Source organism: Vidua macroura, chromosome Z, assembly GCF_024509145.1.
Source record: "Vidua macroura isolate BioBank_ID:100142 chromosome Z, ASM2450914v1, whole genome shotgun sequence".
Classification (NCBI taxonomy): Eukaryota; Metazoa; Chordata; class Aves; order Passeriformes; family Viduidae; genus Vidua; species Vidua macroura.
This window is the reverse complement of record NC_071611.1, coordinates 1,071,703-1,092,485: the sequence shown is the minus strand read 5'-3', so window position 1 is coordinate 1,092,485 and position 20,783 is coordinate 1,071,703. Positions and strand designations below refer to the sequence as shown.

At 46.1% G+C, this 20,783-nt stretch overlaps 1 protein-coding gene across 1 annotated transcript in view; it reads right to left on the bottom strand.

Moving 5' to 3' along the window:
- The window catches only part of MYO5B (myosin VB), a 148,662-nt gene that overhangs the window by 40,741 nt on the left and 87,138 nt on the right, over positions 1-20,783 (bottom strand). Inside the window, exons 15-21 of the mRNA XM_054003809.1 lie at positions 20,310-20,459; positions 19,603-19,700; positions 15,086-15,172; positions 6,555-6,666; positions 4,844-5,055; positions 2,951-3,107; positions 38-277 (exon numbers count right to left, since the gene is read on the bottom strand). Coding sequence (XP_053859784.1) covers positions 38-277; positions 2,951-3,107; positions 4,844-5,055; positions 6,555-6,666; positions 15,086-15,172; positions 19,603-19,700; positions 20,310-20,459 — 1,056 coding nt within the window. The remainder of the gene's footprint in view (positions 1-37; positions 278-2,950; positions 3,108-4,843; positions 5,056-6,554; positions 6,667-15,085; positions 15,173-19,602; positions 19,701-20,309; positions 20,460-20,783) is intronic.

Here is a 20,783-nt window from a genome sequence, read left to right as displayed (position 1 = left end):
ACGGGCCAGGCCTGTCCTAGCACGGCCCGGGACGTACCTGCTCGTCCACCTTCCTCTGCAGCTGCACCACCTTGTTCTCCATGCCGATGTTGAGCTTCTTGAGGTGCTGCGCCGAGCGTGCCTCGATGCGGAGGGCCTGGAGCTGGCGCCGGGCCCTGAGGCGCCGCCAGTGGCACTGCAGCACCACGGCGGCGGCCCGGGCCCGGCGGAACCGCGCGCGGGCCAGCCAGCCCCGGGCGTACTTCTGCAGGATGGTGGCCTTGTGCTCCATCAACATCTGCAAAACACGGGCACGACGGGGCAGTTAACAAAGGGAAGGCATAGAACTGTGGGTGCACAGAATGTTTGGGTTGGAAGGACCATCCGCCATGGGCGGGGACGCCTTCCACTACACCAGGGTGCTCCAAGCCCTGTCCAGCTTGGCCTTGGAATCTTCCAGGGATCCAGCTGCTCTGGGAAACCTGTGCCAGGTCCTACCCACCCTCACAGCCTTCCCAATATCTTCTCTAAATCTACTTTCCTTCAGCTGAAGGCTGTTCCTGGAAGGTCACTCTGGTTTGGCTACAACAAACATTAAACACTTCCCAAAGTGCCCTGGGAAGGGCTTCTCCTCCAAGAAATGTCCTGGTAGACGCAGGTGCTGATGGCTGGAAACAGAGGCTGTTGTTTTGCACCCTCCTTCATGGACTGTTCTCAATGAATGCAGGCAGGACACCTCTCCTAGGAGCCTGCCTGACCTCAAAGTAAAGACCTGCTTGGCCAGTGACATGAGGGGATATTATCCTGGTTGTGAGGACTTGGTGGGAGCAGGTGGCGTCTGGGCTCAAGTGTGACTTCGTGGACCACCTCAGAAGAGTACTGAGATCCACCAGAGCCACAGCTCCGGAATTTATTAATGGTTATTAATTTATTATTGGTGTGTCATGAACAGACACACCAACACTTAGCAATGAACTTACTGTCCCCTCAGCATCAGACATCGCCCACACCAGAACAGACCTGTAGATTTTCTTTTTCTGTGTTCCGCCTCTGCATTATGATAATTTTTACTGCAGATAAATGTTGTCCTGATGGGATTTCATATCATGTGGATAACCTTCAAATAAAACCATGAGTGCTTTCACTACAGTCTGCAACTAGTTCTCTAGCACAGTTCAATTAGTAGTAATTTTTAACTGTTTTCATGAAATTTCTGGCATGTTTGCATTGAAATTCTTCCCCAAAATTTACAGCTATCTTGTCAGTCAGTGGCAGTTCAATTTTGCTCTCTAAAATTGAAGGCTGACATTTTAGAGATACAAACAGCATGTTGTTAATAGCTTCCTTACGGTTTCAATCTGCTAAGGAAATAAATAGGAGAATTTGAAGATTACAAGACATTTTATTGCTATTAGTTTGGGTTAAGTTGTCTCAGAAAAGGTTATCCTATCAGCTTCTCTAACAATTATTTTGTTTCACCCTAAGGTTTTCTTTGCAGTGCAAATTTTAATTCAGAATAAAGGGATTGTATGAATTTAGGAGTAAGAATGACTGTGAAATGAGCTTTATATGTCTCCATCTTCAGCACTCATAAATGGGGAAAGCTAGGGATGCCCAAAGGAGTAGGAGAAACCACACTGCATTGCCTTGGGGACTTACTTCAGCTTTACAGTGAAATTTTGGGTGGGCACTGGGCATGCCCTCATCCCGCAGATCATCACCCACAGCCCTGCATCTGTCGCTGAACATGCACTGGAACCAACACTTCTATCTAAAACCTATACCCAGGTGCTCCAGAGATTAAGGATGTTCAGATCAGAGAGGCCTGGCCTTCAGCCAACTTCCACACCTTGTTGAGATTTGGGTGGCCTTGAATCTCAGAGAGTTTAACTCCTGAGCCAGCTGCCTCCTCTGCAGAAGCTTCCACTTTAAAAAATAGATGCTGAAACAGCAGTGGCAGCACAAATTCCTTATCGCCAGCTGGTGTGTCTCAAAGGACAGCCCTGGTCTCTCTGGGAAGTCACCAGGTGTCCGGGTAATTTCAAATATTTCCAGGAACAGGCTTTTCCTTCTTGATGCCTCTCACTCCTTGGAGCAGCCCCACAACCCAGTTAGGCACCAATTTAGGTAACTACCAACACAGTGCTGGGTCTGAGGAGCAGACAGAAGATTCTCCAAAGCTGTTCTCAGTTTCCTGACAGAGAGTAGCTGGAGAAAGACTTTGGACAACAGACGAGGGGACAGGACAAAGGGCAATAGCTTCCACTGCCAGAGGGCAGGGACAGATGGGATATTGGGAAGGAATTGCTGGCTGTGAGAGTGGGAGGCCCTGGCACAGCTTTCCCAGAGCAGCTGTGGCTGTCCCTGGATCCCTGGAAGTGACCAAGACCAAATTGGACAAGGCTGGGAGCAACCTGGCCTAGTGGAAGGTGTCCCTGCCCTTAAAGAGGTGAACTTTAAGATCCCTTACACCCAAACCACCCCAGGATTCAATGATTTCTCATTGAATCACTCTTGTCATGAAACTAAATCCTTTGTGTCCCACTCCAGGTTTAACACAGAAAGCTAAAGGAGAGACCTAAATAAAGAGATATTTCTATCAATAAACTATTTATTGCCTTCCATGACAGACCCTCCTTGTCTTCCTACCCTACTGGGAACAGCCCCTGCATGCAGCTCCAACACACACTCAGTGGGATGGGGAGGCTTTCAGCAGAGCATAGGTTAGACCACATGACATTTCCACATCTCCACAACACCTCCTCGCACCACAGTGACCAACTCCATTTAGCTGCTCTGCTGAGGTGCTGCTGCCAAAACGTTTTTTGCCTGCACAGCTTCAAAGAGCAAAGCTCTCCTCAGTTCTCTGGCAACACTGGGGGCTGTTGGCTTCACAAACATCAACACAGCCACACCGCAGAAATAAACATAAAGGTTCTTTCCTCATGCAAGGACCCTCCTGGAGGCGTACCTGGTGGTAAATCCTCCTGACAAACATGCCCCGAGCAAAAGCCTGGATGGTGAGGGTGGCGCTGCGGACCCTCAGGAAGGCCCGGCGCATCCGCAGCATTCGGTACTGCTTCTGCAAGATGATGGCAGCCCTTGTCCTCCTCAGGTGCTCAAAAAGCCTGCAATACACAGGAGGAGGGTAAGCAGGTTAAATAAACTCCACTTTTTTCTGATGCAGGGGGAGAGGAAAACATTTTGTCCAATGTGGCTTGATGGCATTCAGGAAAGACCACCCCAACGGCTGGGCTAAGAAAGCCTCCATGCTATCAGACAGCAGCCATGGAACCCAGGAGCACTGGAACCACAGACCAACACACCTCATTGTTCCCAACCAGCATTAAACCCAAGTATTCCCCAGGTTTTCCTTGGTTTGAACTCTCTGCTTTGCGTCCTTGTGCCAACCAGCACCTATGACTTCCTTGACTATAAAAAGTGCACTATTAACTCAGTGAAAACAGCAGCAAATTGATTTGACATTTAAACTGGTGCGCAGTGCTTTGGCAACATTCCTGAGCAGAGCCTCGAGCCATTCACAGACAGTAAATAATGAGGGATGTGGTCAACTCCATACCATGTTGCTCCCATTATCCAGCTGAACTCATGTTCAATTTGCTGTTACACCGGTTAATAAATGCCCATAAACCTTCCATTACATTTGATAATTAGCTTGTTTTGCTGGATTTATGATTCATTTATTGCTCTCAGCATGCAGCATTTTACAGAAATTTGATCCACTTCTTTTATTTTGTAAAAAGCGTATCAAAACTAAGAGCCACATGAGATTGGTTTATATATTCCTTTGATTGAGGCAAATGGTTTCTCATTAGGACCCACTGAGCCAGAGCTTCCTGAAGAGGATAAGGGATGATCTGTCTCCAAAAAGAGACAGTTACTCAGATGATCTCCCACCCTACAAACCCTGCAGAAAGAGGGGAACTGAAAAATTATGTAGAAGAAACTCTGCAGCAGCTGGTTCGCCCTGACACCAACCCCTTCCACAATCACAAATAACACCACAAATTCAGCTAGTATCTCTGATGTTCTTCAGGTGATTGTCTGGCTTGAAGAAGGGCCACAAGAAGGAAGGTGGCCAGTGTGTTGGGATGCTGTTCCATTGCTTCACTCCTCCCTCACATCCACGTCACACCTGCCACCAGCAGCCCACCCTGAAGCAGAGTGCTACGTGCAGAATCCCCAGCAAGCCACTGACACAAGGGTTCCTGCAGAGAAAGAGTTAACATTGGGCTCTTTTATTATCTACTGTACACAGCTCCCCTGCCAGTGATTTGGAGTGATTTTCCTCATTACAAAGGATACAGCCACTCAATCCTGAGAACTCCCCCTGGGCATCACGGAGACACAAACTTTGTCCCTGCAGGGGAGGAGTGCATACCAACTAGGCAGCCCTTCCCTGGCTGATCCAAATGCCCTTTACCAAAGGCAGTCCCAGGAAAATATTAGTTCTGTGAAACACTTCCAGCTAAATCCTTCAGAGCGCTGTAGTCACCTCATTGTAACCAGATTGTCTATGTTATGACCAGCACCTAGAAATTAAACTAAGGTAAATATAAAACCAGTTTGAGGCAAAGAATTTTGATCTCTTGCCCCTAAATAAAGCCAGATAGAGGGGCCATAAATAAGTCCAAACTTTAGCCCATAAACTCTCATCACAGTATCACCCACATGCACATTACACATCTTGCTTTCAAGCGAGCAGACCATTTCCAAAGTTCCTCACGTGAAACCCCCAAGTCTAAGTTCTAGAAGATGCAACAGATTGAAAACCCAGGTGGCCAGAGGTGTTGTCACACTTGACTTCCCAGCTGGCCCCTCTCTGAGGCTCCCCAGGACCCACCTGCGTGCCAGGTGCCCGCGGGCATAGCGCTGCAGGGCGAGGGTGGCTCGTCTCAGCCTCTGGTACCTGGCCCTCTGCAGCCAGCCCCGCACTGTCTTCTGGATCATGATGGTGGCAGCTCTGAACTTATCTGCCCGCAGTTTCTCCAGATATGCCACCTGGCCTGCACGGAAAAAGATCTTGGTACGGCCAAACTGGAACTTGTCTGGATCCTTTTCAAAAGCATAAAGGAAATGACATTTAATTGAGGCAAACATTACATTTCTTTTTTTCTTTTTGTTTTCAGTCTAAGTTGTTCAGTAGATACAGAGTAAAAACACCAGTTTGAATCAAATTTATCAACTCACATCTCTTCTTAATTGAGTAATGAGTATATTTTTAGACTCCATTATTAGACATATTAGATTATTAGACTTATTAGACATTACTAGATATCATTAGACTTAATACACTTGAGCATCTATACACCCATTAAGGAATACAACACTAGGACTCAGTCTTAAACTACATATATTTATGCAAATTTTGAAGGAGTTTTAGGAGTTTTGGGTTGGGGTTTTGTGTTTTGCAGTTTTTTTGCTTGGTTGGTTTGCGGGGTTTTTTTGTTTGTTTGTTTGTTTGGGTTTTTTTGGTCTTTTGTTTTTGTTTTTTGTTTTTTGTGGTGCAGGAGTTTATTTGGGTTTTTTTTTATTTTGGGTTTTTTGTTTGTTTTTGGAGGTTTGGGGTTTTTTGTTTAGATTTGTTTTTTTTGTTATTTGTTGGTTTTTATGTAAATAAAGAAATCGCAGAATCACAAAATTGTTTAGGTTGGAAGGGACCTTTAAACCTTATATATATATTTAACCTCCCTGCCATGAGGAGGGATGCCTTCCACTAGTCCAGACGAGAAATGCAATACCAGAGCACTTCAAGAAAAACATTTCTTTCTCAAAAAGGTTAATGTTTAGATCTACAAAGTCCTACATGTGCTGCAAAAGGCTCTGCAGCCAAGGGTAACACTGGGTGCAAAAAGCAAAAAGAGGATGCCAATTGGGTAAATTCCTAAAAATCCTACAGGAAAACAACAGATCAAGCATTTAAAACTGTCTAAGGTGCTGTGCACATTCTGAGACACTCAATAGCAAGAAACCTTTGCATGCACATTTGCAATTTAAAAATAATGCATACAAGCAAGTAGTAAAATTTTGGTAAAGTGAGGCAGCAAAACCTTCTGATTCATTTAAGGTAAAAAAGTCCCAATCTGATGGATGTTTTTTCCACACAGGGCCACTAAAAGTCTCCCACACATCAAGGTAAGGCATCTACTGCACTTTTCCCTTACTCATTTGTGCAAAGAGGCATTTAATGATTGACTAAGTTTCATGACGTTGTCCCAGGGTGGACCCCTGAAATGTGCTCCAGCTGTGGCTAGACAGAACCAGAAGGAGGGGAGACACATTTTTTAGTAGTGGCCAGTCATTCATGTCCAGCCAGTAAAGCAAACTCTGGACTTCACCAGCACTGAAATTATTTGCTCCTCTTGACCACAACCATGTAATCCCACGTCCCACTTGCTCCACAAGACTCCCTCATTTTGGGAAAACTCCCAGGCTGCCTGGGGTGGAGAAGCACCTGCACGTGCAGCAGGTGAAGCTGGAGCAACTTCAGACCACGTCAAAGCCATGAGTTCTGTGCTTTTAAAATCCCTGACAAAGATCTGGTCCCAGCTCACCTTAATGAGGTCTTCCAATAGGGCCTGACAGATCTGCTTCTTGTCGTTCTTAGAGAGGTCTCTCTTGTTCATAAGCACACGGTACCTATTGAAAAAGTCAGGGTAGGACCACCTGAAAGCAAAGCACATGCTGGGTTAGTCTGCATGCTGGGCACTGTTTCACTAAAATAAAGTGCTTGGAGCTGTAGACGAGCCAAAGTGTGAAGTACTTCAAGGGATTTCTCACCACTACCCTCAGCATGGACCAACTCCAAAAGGAGCTACTCACCCCCAGTCTCAGCCTGGCCCCAGCCTCAGACACTGAATGACCACATCAGGGCCTTTCTAGCCTGGAACAGAAAGGCCACAGATCACCCTGTTTTCACCCCTGATGTACTGCTCTTTACCACTCAAATGCAACAATGCTGTTCCCATCAAAAAGGAGAACCTAACTTTGCAGAAATCATGGATCTCTTGATTGCCCAAAAATAAAAATTAAACAGCAACCTTGATAAAGTTGTAGAGTATTAATCAAACAGATATTCTTTGTTTTTTGTGTTCCCAAACTCTGCTGAATACTAATTTCAATCAATTGACTCCCTAATTGCTCCATCTTGAGGTCTGTGACTGACACAAAACAAACACAAAACCTTTTTGGCTCTGGAAAGACAAAGCAGCCCCTTGGAAGATGCCTCACTGTCTCCAGCAGCAAAGTTTCCAAACAGGCAACGCTAATTGAAGGAATTTGAGCACTGTATCCTGCTGCTCGAAATATCATCTCCTGCTGCTGGTGATAGATGTAGAGCCGGCAGACTGCGACTGAAATTGCTTCAGCATCTGCCAAGTTTCAGCCTTCTCTAAATTAACAGAGTGAGTTATAAACCCCTCAAAACCTGAGTTTTTAATTAACACCAGCCTTTTCCCAGCAATGTCCAGAATGATCATTGATATTTCAACAAAATGCGCATAACAAACATCAAAGGGAGACTGGAGAGAATCGCAGAGGATTTGATTTCTGCCCTCACTCAAAAAAAAATACCTGTGGGCCTGATCCTTACCTGCAGAGGTGCTCTGGCAACCAGGACAAGAACAAACTGCCATACAGAAGCATCCTCTTCACCTACAAGCCCCATGCTTTCCTTAACTTTTTGCATTACTGCACCAAATTCTTCCTATTTTTACACTTCCAGGGATTAAGAGTGTGGGAGGGAAAATAAACTGCAAAGGACCAGAGCAATGCTTGTGACAGGTCGTGGCCAGTTTGCAGTGGTGAGGCTGAGCGAGACCACCTGAGCAGTCACAGCCGCCAGCTCTACAAAATACATCATGAAACAGAAAAGTTCAGTTGGAAGGGACCTGAACAATCTTCTACTCCAGCTGCTGGTATCTCTGCATGAAACACCTTGAAGGCTGGAAGCTGTGGTGTTTGCTAAGACAGGCATATTGCTGATTTCAAAACACACAACCAACAGAGTTTTGTGTCACTTCAGAAAAGGGAAAAGGAAAGCAAATGCGCTTTTTTTTTTCATTTAGAAGAGTACAGTACAAGGAAATGTTTGCAAAGGGAATGAAGAGAGCAAATGGGGAAAAAAGGTGGACTGGTAAGCCACATGTAATTCCTGCAGGGACACACAGCGCCCAGGACACAACTAGTAAAGAATAACTGTCAAAAACCAGAATACCCTTAGGATTGCACCTGAAGCCAAAGGTAAAACGGCAGAAGCATGAGGGCAACTGTGATGAAAGGATTTCCCATGCTCAGAATGCTCAGATTGATTCCAGAACAGCCAGATTTAGTACTGATTTAATATCTGTCTCCATGGGCAAGGCCAGGCAGCTAAGGCTACCCCCTCAAATAACCGAAAGTACTGGATTACCACTAAAAAAACGAAGATGTCAGCTATGGGGAGCTCCCTCTGGGGTGAAAACTGAACACAAAGATTATGCAAGACTACAAGCTTGTGTCCTGCAAGGTTTAACTTAAACTTGCCTTCTCTTTGCTTTCCCAGTGCCTCCATTTTATAATTACATTTCCCGTTTTGCGTTGTGCAAATAAAACCCGTTTTCATTTTAAGCACGCCCGGGGTTTACACAGCTCCAAATCAAACCTGAGAGGAGAAGCAGAGCATGCAGAGCCCGAGGCACCCAGCCAAGCACACAAGGCTGGCTTGGGTACTGCTCGAGCCAGGGAAAGCTTGGGAGGGGGGAAGAGAGAAGGAGGGAGTATTCCCATTAACCTGCCAGAGTCGGCTCAGGCACTGGCATTATTAACTGCTGATATCTGGGGGAAAAAAATCACCCTGCAGGTGCCACCCAGGCTCTTCCAGCAAAGAGCAGATGGTGAAGAGGCAGAACAGGAAACTCAGGGCACAGGTCCAAGCTGGGCAGAAAGCAAAATCCATCATCTTCCAGGACTACGGCAGAGATGGAGATCCCACAGCTGCTCACAAACAAGAGTCAGACACCTGCAGGAATTCCTTAAAAATAGATCATCGGTCACTGCACAGTGGGTCTTCCTCCAGAGCCTGTCATTCTTATTTCCCAAGGTGGCAAAAATTGATTTTCCATGTCCACCCTTAATAAAAATGACTCACTTTTCAGGAGTAAATCTCACATGAGACATTGGAAAGTCAAGGAATGCACCCCCTGGTTTCTGCCGAGGTGTTCATGGGACTGGTGGCATCCACAGCCCCATAGCCACATCTCCCAGAGGTTCACAGCCCCACGCTGAGCCCCAGGCTACAGAACTGCCTCACTCATGCTCTCACCACTCTCTGATTTATCAGGGGATGACAGCCCTGACACCACACTGCTCCTCTATTATTGTCCATGGGGCATCAAGACAAAATCTGTGCCACGCCAGGGCTCAGCCAGCCCATGAGGAATTCCACTGGGATATTTGCCATCCCAGTTCACCAGCAAAAGAAAGCTGCAGGGGTTCATAGGTGCTGCTACAGAATCCTCCCCGGAGAAAGGAACAATTAAAGCACTCAGGTTTAATGTAACATGCCTCATTGAACCACTCGAGGCTCAAAGCTGTATAAAATTTCCTTACAACTATGTTCTCGGAGAGAAACAAACATGATCCCCCAGCCCTGCAAGGGAGATTTCTCCAGTGCAGAAATACTGAAGCTCAGAGCTTTGCTGTACACACACTTTTAAAATTATTTTTCTGCACATGCATCTTTTTTTTTTCTTTTTTTTTTTTTTTTTTAGGTGCAATGTCTTCATTTTAAAAGGGGAAAAGCAAAAAAAAAAAAAAAAAAAAAAAGGAAAAAAAACCCACAAAAACATGAAAACAAAAATAGCAAACTTAATTCATACTTGCCAAGCCACACACTGACTCCCAGCAGGAGACAAAGGATGTGCTGTGTTACCCCACAGCTTAGCAGGTCAGGAAAGACTATGGGACTATGGGAAGGGTACACCCCAGTTCAGCTTGTGGACAGGTATCAAATAAAAAAAACAGATTTTGGGTGCTTGGTATGCTGCCACACAACACACAGCACGGGCAAGCCTCAGTGCTGGGGGCTGGAAACCACCAAGGGACACTAAATTAATACAGCTCTGTATTATTATCAAGTTTCAATATCCAGATAAGTGATGCAGAGAAAAAGAGATGGAACCAGGGGGCTTTTATACCTGCACAACTGAGAAGCAGGAAGAAGGAGGCACAAAGGACTGGGCAGATGCTACTCAAACTGAGATCAAGCCAAACTCAAACAGCTGAATTTTGCTTTGATGTCAGCACAGGTCACCAAGGGGAAAAGGCAATAAAGGGAAGGGAAGGATGCAGGAAAATAACTTATGCCTGTGGAAAAAACCCTCCTTGGGCTCAAGCAGCAAGGAGGATGGTTGGCTGAGAGCCTGAGACTTGGTCTTCCCAGCAAAATCTTTGTCACCTAGAGGAAACAGAGGGAATAAGACATACCACACACCACAGATGAAGTAATCTTTTTTCTGTAGTTCAAGCAACCAGATTTGGATGTTTTACACAAAAATGCAGCCAGGTGCAAAGCAAAGGGGCTGCTCCTGTCCAAAATCGAGGGGTTATGAATCTGAGCAGAGCCAGCTGCGTTTATTACAATGTCAAATTGAAGGGAGAGCGTGGGTAGGAAACTGTGGTTGACATTCTAAGGAAGCTTCCAAAAAGCATCTTTCCAAGCAGCCAACAACTGCCCAAAATATCCACAACCCATTGTTACAGCAATGTTATGCCAGCTGCACTGAGTGAACAGCTGAAAGCAGTGTAACAGATCAAAAAAGCTTCAAACTCTTAACCATAATATGGTTTCTTTTGGTACCCTAAAATAACTGAACATTAAATGTTTCCACTCAGAATAAACAAATTCACCCAGGACCATCCCAGGGGCTGAGCAAACTCAGTTTTGTGTAAGAAATCCTGGCAGCACCACAAGGCACCTTCCCCTGAAGGGGGTCAATATATTAAGCAGGAAGGAACTGGATGATATTGATCTTTCCAGAGGAGTCAGAATATATCTGGAAGGGTGCAGGTTCAATCTCGGAGCCAAGATTTGACATGAAATTATTTGAGAAGCTGCAGTTGAGGGAGAAAATTTCTCTCAGCCTTGTTTACTGCAGCAGAACAGATTTGCCTTTCAATTAGCTCTAAAACATGCAGGCTGGCCTGGCTTGAAATTAGCTGGAATATATTCAGAGGGAAAAATGAGGGGGGAAAAGCCCTTCCATTTACATATTACACCTTTGTTGGGTGTGGGCAAACAGAACTGTTGGTAGCCAAAGCAATTTATAGGTCTTGTTATCCTGAAATGACAGCCAGACAGCTAAAGGCACATTCTATAAAAAAAAAATATATATCCAAGGATGTCCATGATAGTTCTCAATTATAAATGTTTAATATTTATAGATTTTAGCAGCTGGGATTTCACACTGAATTAATACAAAATTGCTGAATCTGACAGTGAGCTCCAGCGGCCAGAGGAAGCAGCCAGATGCCAAGGATACTTAAACTATAAATACATAACAACTATAGAGAGGGTAATTCAGAGAGAACTGCAGTGATGAGGCAATTCAGAGCGATGGCATGGTGGGAGACCACTGCTGCTGGACCACTGACTGGAAACCACCATAACCAGCAGGGAAAAAAGAAAGTACCGTTTTGATAGAGCCAATTTTAAAAACTCGTTTTAAAGAGTTATTTTGCTATTCACGGAGATCTGCACCAATTAGTTCTCTACAGACTCATCTCTATGCAGCCAGTTTCTGTAAGTAAGATGAATGGTTTTACAGCACAGAGACATCTTCCACGCTTTACCCAGGGAAGCTGATGATAGATTTTCTACCTACACACCTCAGACACTCCATTCATCACAGTCATTTATGTACGTGCTAACAGATACAGATTTCTTAACTGCTGAGTAACATTTCAAAGCAAATGATACATTTTCAATTTATCTCAGACACAGCCAGAGCGCAGCCTACCATGGAAATGGTAAAATAAACCCAGGAACACCCTAAGAGGGGAGCCTAAGGCTTCAGATTTCTGTGACTTACACAGTTTGAACAACTACCACTTGTATTAAAAATTATTTCTTTTTTTAGAGGTAAAATATTATTAAGGACTCAAAACACTGAAGTCTTCAGCAGCAGGTGGTTTTATCCAGAGATCTCTGACTCAAAGCCACATCACCCTCAGAAAGTTACTCTAGTGACAGTATGCTGGAATATATTTAGAGGTAAACGGGATGAAAACAAGAGTTTTTCTATTGTTTCAGGATAAAATTTACCTTGAGATAAACAAATTTGGAAATTCTCTGTTTCTTTATGGGTAAATTGCTTACACCCAAGCAAAGCAAAAGTCACGAAGATCAAGTTTTCTGGTATTATTTTAAAGTATTCCAAATTTAGAGCCTTCACAAGAGGTTTAAATTTAAAGCAATTACTCTCCTTTTTGGTTTTATCCTTAATCAAGCAACATAAACTCAACTTGTCACAAAATATAAGGAAATACAGAGGAATAATCAATGCTCACTGTGATAAAAACTCAAAGAGACCATATGTAAAACTGCAGAAAGAACTGGAAAGTCTGTTACTTTTCCTACAAAACAAGATCCTGTGGAAGCATCTTTTCCCGAGATGGTCTATAAAGTCAATTTAAATACACAGATCGTTCACAATCTTCCAATGATATCGTCCAATTCCTGGGTCTGGATTTTCAAGATTGGAATTTTCTGAGTAAGGAAGGTGAAGAACTACCAGAACTCAAAGTGAGTATTCTATTTGGCGCAGAGCTGTTCCCATATACAATTATATCCTAGAAATATTAAAATACACAAAGATCTGTCCTTCAAGAATCACAAACTTTGGAGAAGGTCACTCTAAAAGGCTGAAATAGCTTTTTGCACTTTTTTTTTTTTTTGTCCCTAGAGGAAGAAGAGCTGACAAGTTGCAGTGATGAAAGAGTTCTGTATTCTTAGTGTCCTGGGAAAAGATCTCATAACCAAAAGCATGCAAGCAGAGCTGAGAGCATCACTTTTTAGTTTGTCGGGGTGGAGAGGTCCTTGCACTGGTCAATTCTTTGCTGTCAATAGATCCTGGCAGGTCTCCAGGTGCTGCAATGGTTTCTCCACTCTGTTCCCCCTCCCCAGTTATTAATTTTACATTGATTTTAGTGCTGCGGGGTATAAACGGCAGTTAAGTGAGCAGAAATGGGAAAACGCTACAAATCTGTGGGATAATTATGAATGGAGAGGAACGGGGTATCAGTGCAGCCACGACGAGACCAGTAACAAACCTCATAAAGCACACAATGCTCAGGTCAGAGCTCCCCAAACCCTCCCAGGACCCACCATGGCAGAGCCAGGGCCCAGACTGTAACTGGGCAGCGTGACTGCTTGCTTGGAAGGCAAAGAACTGCATTCCTCTGGCCTTTTCCACGTGAAAAAAAAACCCAGATTTTTCATTGTTTCAGGGCTTTTACTACAAGAGCACTGACGAATTTGGTCTGGCAACAAAGATGGTACTAAAAGACAGCCCATGGGCTGGAATTTCTGGTTCCCCACCATGGCTTAGGGATCATGTAATGAAGAAGCAGCTTTTTACCGGCTGCACCCACAGAAGCCCTCAAGACTTCAGAGATGAGAGCCAAAGGTGATGCTGGGCCTTCTAAACAGGGTCAGACTGCCAACATGAGGTCACAGACCCTCCCACACTGGCAGAGGACAGAGAGAAATTGGGTTCCGTGAGAGTTTTCTTCTTCTCCTTCTTCTGTTTCCTCTTCTTCCTCCTTAAGTAGCTGGACTCAGCTGGTCGGGGAGGACCCATCACCAGTTGTGGCCTGCCCACAGAGGTCACTGGCCAACAGAGGTGAAGGGCAGCAGAGCTACCTCAAGCTGCAGCTGCTGCCCTTGGCTGCCAGGAACCCTCTGCAGCTTTTCAGGAGGTGAGAGCAGCACACTCCTCCCCAAAATCCGGGACAGGGAGTTTCTCATGGTGTTCCACATCACGCTTAGCCAACACTTCACTGAGCATATTTATAACTTCTTTGTTCCGTATAAAAAGGCTGATGGCTTTGCTGACATTAACACAAAGCTGCTTGGCACTAAAATGCAATTGATGCATTTTTAGAATTATTTGCCCTTGTCATCTTCAGGACTTATGTATAGTCTATGTTTTCTGATTTATTAGGCCTTAAAAACCTCTTTTGAATTTTATACCTCAATCAGCAGGAGCCACACCACCCGTAACCCTCCTTTTTATGATGCAAGAGTTTGAAGCCTAGGATGATCTGGATGTGCGGTGTGAAAGTCTACAGCAATAATTTACAACCCTTGTTTTCTTTCTCTGCAAGTAGAATCAAACATTGTTTTTGGCTGAAATGAGGATTGCAGCAGATTTCTGAAGCCAGGAAAAAAAAAAAAAAAAAAAACAAAACAAAAAACCACAAAGAAAAGCAAATTGAACAGTAGAAGGGGCTTCAGGCAAACAGTGAAGAAGTGCTTTAGGGCAGTGCTTGCTTCCAGAACTGCTGTTTTGTTACTTGATGTCCACCTAGGTACAGCATCCAAGCTGGAATCCTTTATCTGCCAGGCATCAGCTTTTTCAGAGGTTTCATGAGAGCAAATTACCTCTCAGAACCAAACTGAAAGCACCAGCTGGAACACTGGACACAGCACAATACACTCTCTGTCATGCCCACTCTGCAGCTCTTTGCTTGACGATGAATCTCTTAGACTTGAGGAACCCAGAACATAACGGGAGTTCGGCAAAATGAAACAAAAAAAATATATATATAAAAAGCAGAAAATCCATCCTGGATATAAACAAACCTAAATAGACATTGTCCTGAGAACACAAGTGTTTTCTTCTTCCTCGCTCACCCCAGATAATCCCAGAAGGGTCTGGTCTGGAAGGGTCTTTAAAGCTCACCCAGTCCCACCCCGGCCATGGGCAGGGACACCTTCCACTGTCCCAGGCTGCTCCAAGCCCTGTCCAGCCTGGCCCTGGGTACAATGAACCTGCTGAGTAAACGACAGGAGCAGCACAACCCCAGGGAATTCCCAGCCCAGCACCTGGATGGGAAGCCAGCTGCACTGATCCGGATGGTCTCCAGCACCCCACAGGCTCTCAGCTGCTGCACTGCTCTCTTCGGATCAAACCTGCAATTAGATTTAGGACAGGCATCAGCACACACAGCGAAAGGGATCCCACAGCCACAGCCCTCTCAAACCTCAGTGTGACCCGCGCCTGGCTTTGGGAACAGGCTGCACAGATGTCACACCTTTCCTCTGCATGTCACAAAGGTCTGATTCTCAAGTTGCTTGAAATCTTGCTACCACCCTGCTATCAGTGCCAGGTGTATTCTTGGGATAGGATGACCACCTGATGACCACCTTAGCCAGAATCTACCTGGCTTTGTAAAGCAATCACAATAAAGAAGGGAACAGGCTACCCCACCACAAGCTGCCTGGTGAACCAGCCATCAGGGCAACAACATATTTACAGAAATCAAATTCAACAGCAAAATAAGTCTGATATATTCAATTCCATACCAAAACCAGATAATTAACAGGTCCCACGAGTTTCTAGACTAAGTTTTCCATGAACAGTGGTGGTCCTGTTCCAGACTAATGACTTTGGTAGGCACCATGTGGAAATTCAAGGTGTTTCTGCTCTCCTCTTTAAAGCTTGCATCATCCCTTACCACTGGCATCTCATTTCCATCAGCAATTTGTGCCAAAAAAAACTCATGGTGGCTTCCAGCTGAATACTCAGGCAGTGCTTCCTGTGGTTCCTGGCAAAAACTCGCTGCCAGGTCAGACCATCCTTGCACAGGGTGTGTCCAGGTACCAGCATCCCCCATGGCTGCTCCCTCCTTCCACCCTGACCGAATGCACAAGAGGTTCCAGCTCTCCAGCTCTGGAAGGCGCTGGAAAGGGTCCCTGCATCAAGGTCAGACTCACATAATGCAGATGTCCATAGCTGTGTGAGGTTTCCAGAACAAAGCCTCTCACATAATGCCAGTTTTTTCCCTTTCTGAAAGCCCAATATATTTACACCTGCAAGTCAAGATTACATGAATAATTCTGCCTTCTCTCTGCTGTACAAAAGCAGCATGAAAAATAGTCTCCTTCTTCTCTCTCTGTGCTTTTTTTAATTCCCTGGACCTGTCAAGTCTACAAGCAAGTTATTTGCTGCAACACCACCAACACTGTGCAGGGTGAAAAATAAGTCTGGGCTGTCACTCACTTCAAGGAAGAACCCACAAGGGTGCAATTTCCATAACAATAAATAATAAACAGGAGTGGCAGATCGACAGGTAAGCGTCAGTCCTGGAAGATCCCAGGGCAATCTCTCTGGTATCCAAGGGAAACTCTGCAAACCAGCAAAGCCCTGCTCAGAGGGGGTGAAATACAGTCACCAGGGAGGCCACAGTCATCTATCAGCAACAGCTCCAGCTATGGGCTAATGCTGAAATTAAGACCTTAAAAGTGGGAAGATACACCTTATTACAAACTCCTTTTCCTTGCCATAGCAGGTAGAAGCACCTGGTAGGTTGCTTTTGGCCTGGAAACCCAAGTCAAAGATCCAAAACCCTGCCTGAAACAGAATGTAAAAGGAAAACTGACAGAGGAACAACCTGCAGTCAAGCATTCCCCTTGCACATCTCTCTTTGGAAGTCTTCTCCAGCAGGAATTGACCTCAGACCCAGCCTGCAGTCAGATGCAGCAGGCATCCCTGCGTGGTGCCAAGGTGTCCCAGGATGGGAGTCTAACACCCTCCAGCCCCATTACAAACCTTATCTTTCCAGCAAGTTGTGAAGTAGGAATGCAGGAACTCTCCAGTCCAACCCACTACGTCCAAAAGCTGGGACAGCTGTGGGTGCAGACCCATAGCCCAGGGGTTTATCCAGCCAAAACTGATAGAAACCTCCACAGATGGAGTCTGAACAACCTCTCAGGGCAGACATCTGCTCCACTGACAGACTGTCCTCAGGGAGGAAAAAAAACAGGTTTACTTATCTCCAGTCAGAACCTCCCGTGTCAATTTGGGGCCGTTGGCTCCTTCCTCCCACCACACACCACTGCTCAGAGCATGATTTTCTCCTCATGGTAGCCCCTCTAAGTACTGAAGGGCTGCCATTACATCCTTCCTGTTCTCCAGGGTAAGCATCTCAATTTAGTAAAAACGTGAGCTGAAAAATGTTATGTTCTAGAAAGAGAAAACTTATTTTCTCACTGAACAACAAACACAACACCAAGTGTTCCACATGCTACAGACGCCTGGGTGCTAACATGGAGCAATGCTGTGATGTTTCACTTCACAAATGCTTCCCAGCACTGCACATTTTCCAGCATCTGTCTCTAGATCCCACTTTTACACATAAAAAAAGAGAGCAAGTCCTACGAGGAGAGGCTGAGGGAGCTGGGAAGGGGCTCAGCCTGGAGAAAAGGAGGCTCAGGGGGGACCTTGTGGCTCTGCACAGCTCCTGACAGGAGGGGACAGCCGGGGGGGTCGGGCTCTGCTCCAGGGAACAGGGACAGGAGGAGAGGGAACGGCCTCAGGCTGGGCCAGGGCAGGCTCAGGGTGGCCACCAGCAGGAATTTCCCCATGGAAAAGGTCAGGAACTGGAACTGCCCAGGGAGGTGGTGGAGTGCCCATCCCTGGAGGTGTCCAAGGAAGGACTGGACGTGGCACTGAGTGCTCTGGGCTGGTGGCACAGTGGGGATCGGGCACAGCTGGGACTCCATGATCCTGGAGCACTTTTCCAGCCTCAGTGCTCCTGGGATTCTGTGACTTTATTTGAGCCAGGCTAAGGATATAAATTCATCAAGCTGGTGGCAGCCTTGACCACGATCCCCAGGTGACAATGCCAATTAAGCAATCCATGAGGGGTGAGGGGGAAGAGTCTCTTGCAGAACCACCCACAGGAGACACCTGAACCCCCTGTGGATGAGGATGCAACCCCATCACCACAACCTAAAGCAACCTCCTCCAGAACCATCCTTGTGTGTATTTTGGTCTGTCATTTGTTCCCAAAATCCTGAGCTTGGACATTCACCAACAGTAGCATCACATTGGGCACAGCCATCACTTGGACTAGGAGCAGGCACTGGCAGAATTACCGTCCTGGTGCTTGCTACCCATAACATCTTAGGGATACAACTGAATTCATTCAATTACTGCCCCCTGAAAACCAGCAGCTTGCACATCCATGGAATTATATTAACTGTATCCTGAGCATCACATGAAAAACTGAATTTGAAAGTTCAAAGGCAGAGAAGTGAAGAGGGATGAGCTGAAAGGAGAGCCAAGCAGGGACATGGAGTTTGGAAAGACCCATTGGAAAGATGAAGCCACTTCACCACCCAGAGCATCTACCACACTCTCACTACAGCAAGCCAGAGAATAATTTTCTGCTTCATCTAAAGAAAACAGTCAACCACACAGTGTAATCATGAATTTCATTTAATGAACACCCCCTGCAAAAGGCAAGAGGAGACCAAGGCCCGAGCATGTCCAGTACCTACAGGATGGTATGTGAAACAGATCAGCAGAGCACAGGAACACAGATCCCAGCACAGACAGCCTTCTCCAGGGCTGCTAGCTACTGATCTAAGGAATCAGGTAAATAGAAACCAGTTTTCTGAATGTCTTGCAATGATTAATACCCCTCACTTTGCTGTTTGCAGGGGCAGAAGAGTCAAGCCAGGAAGCTTCCTGGTGGACGCATCTCCCCCAGCACATCACGACCAAGGGTGAGTCTGTTTAGAGAAGCTTTGCCTTCCTTCCAGGACACTGTTGGAGCTGTCTCTGCACTCCTAAATTGCTCTGTGCTCACTGGGAGCACTCAGCCTGCATCAGATCAGCTGGAGGGAAATGCCTCCCTGCTGCTGGATTACATTTACAACCTTCTTCCTTAAAGGTCACCACCTGCACTTGATGCCTTTCGAGGACATCACATCTGTAAGGTCCCTGCATACTAATGGCCAGGCTTTCCTGGAGTTACAGGGAAGAAAACTGGGCACAAATCCATGACCAAGAGGTCAAACAGGGATAACAACTACCTGCTCACAGTGTTTGCTGCCTGTGATATGTCTCTGAACTACGGACGAAGATCAGGACTGGCCTTTTGCTTCAGCTGCTGAAGTTGATACAAGCCACGTCTTTACTTTTTCTGCATTTATTTTGGAAGCACCAAGATATTTCTGTTCATTTTACAAGCCCACTATTTATCTCTTCTTTTTCAGTTCCCTCTCTTTTCACTGTTTGGAACTCTAATTATTTAAATCAAAGGAAGTCTAAGATGAAAACTGCACTAAGACCCTATTACTGCAAAAGCAAGGATGCTCAAGGATCTATATAGCAAGGATCTATAAATTATTAGAACCTGAATTAGTCTTCACTTCAGAGGCACAAGCCCCACATGCTGAAACCCAAAAAGGTGACTCCAGCAACCCACACAGACCTTCCAGTTACAGGAGCAACGTTAAAAGGAGGGGCCAAGCTCTTCAGCAGGAGGAAGAGCCCAAAGCACGCCCAGCTGCCTTGAAGCTGAACACATCTGCTCACGGGCAGGGCCACTTACTTGAAGGGGAGCTTCTCGTCGTTGGGCTTGATGCAGCGCACGTAGTGCGGGGTGGTGGCGTTCAGGGTCTCCATCAGCAGCTGCAGGGAGTTGCGGAACTGAAAGACAAAACCGCTCGTCTGGAGGAGGGATGAAGGAGCTGTGACCCTGCAGCCCCAGCCAGCAGGTGCCACAGGCCACCCGTGGGCGTGACACGGCGTGAACCTCCCCACGGACCCGGCACAGGAAGGGGGAATTCAGAGGAGACACTGGTGGGTCGAGGGCTTCCAGCTCAAAGGGTCATGAGCATCAAAGGCTGGGGCTCTGCCCAGTCGGGTCTTTGAAACATCTCCAAGGATGGAGACAGCACAACCTCTCTGTGCCCCTGTTGAACTTTTTGACTGCCCACATGGGGGAAAATGCTCCTTTTCTGAAGCTGTTTCAGTGTAAGGGCTCCACAGCATACTGGGACACTGTCCAGTGAATCCCAGAGTGGCCTCCACCCTCCCCAGACCATGTCTCAGCTGCTTTCAGCCAAGAGTACTCAATCCTGCTGCTCCAGAGACACCTCTAGAAGTCATCCAAAGAGCAACAGCTGAACAGAGAGATCATGGGAAAGTCTCTTTCCACCCCCAACAGCTTTTTATTTACCTCTGCTTCAAACTGAAGCAACCAGATGTTAAACTGGATTGCTCTGCTGTCACTGACTCACTCAGACCTCACATTACCTGGTGTCCCACTGTTTTCCTGTGCTCCTTGTTGGCAGCTTTGAAGGCTGGCTTGGCAGAGCGCACGTTGATCCGGGGTGCTCTCTTTGGCACGGCAGTGGCGGGCACGGCGTCCTTCTCCTCCTGGAATAAGTCTGCTACCATCTGATACTGAAACAAAAGGCAACACTTGAGCACCTCTGGCCCTGCTCTCTGGGGAATGAGCCCACCCAAATCCCATTGCTCGGGTCATTTCGCACCCATCCCAATCCTGGAAGGGGAAAAAGGGCATGAGAGTGAAAGCAAGAAGAGTTGTCTACATAAACCACGTCAGCAGGGCAGCTGGCCATTCTGTGCTGCAGGTCATGAAACCGTGAAATGTGCACATTAAATCAAGCTAGCTTTTTCAAAAGAAAAAGAATCTGGATTGCTGAGGTCTTTCCAAGGCACAAAACCTCCTGAACAGGAGGTGACTCTCGCTCCCAAGGCTTTGTT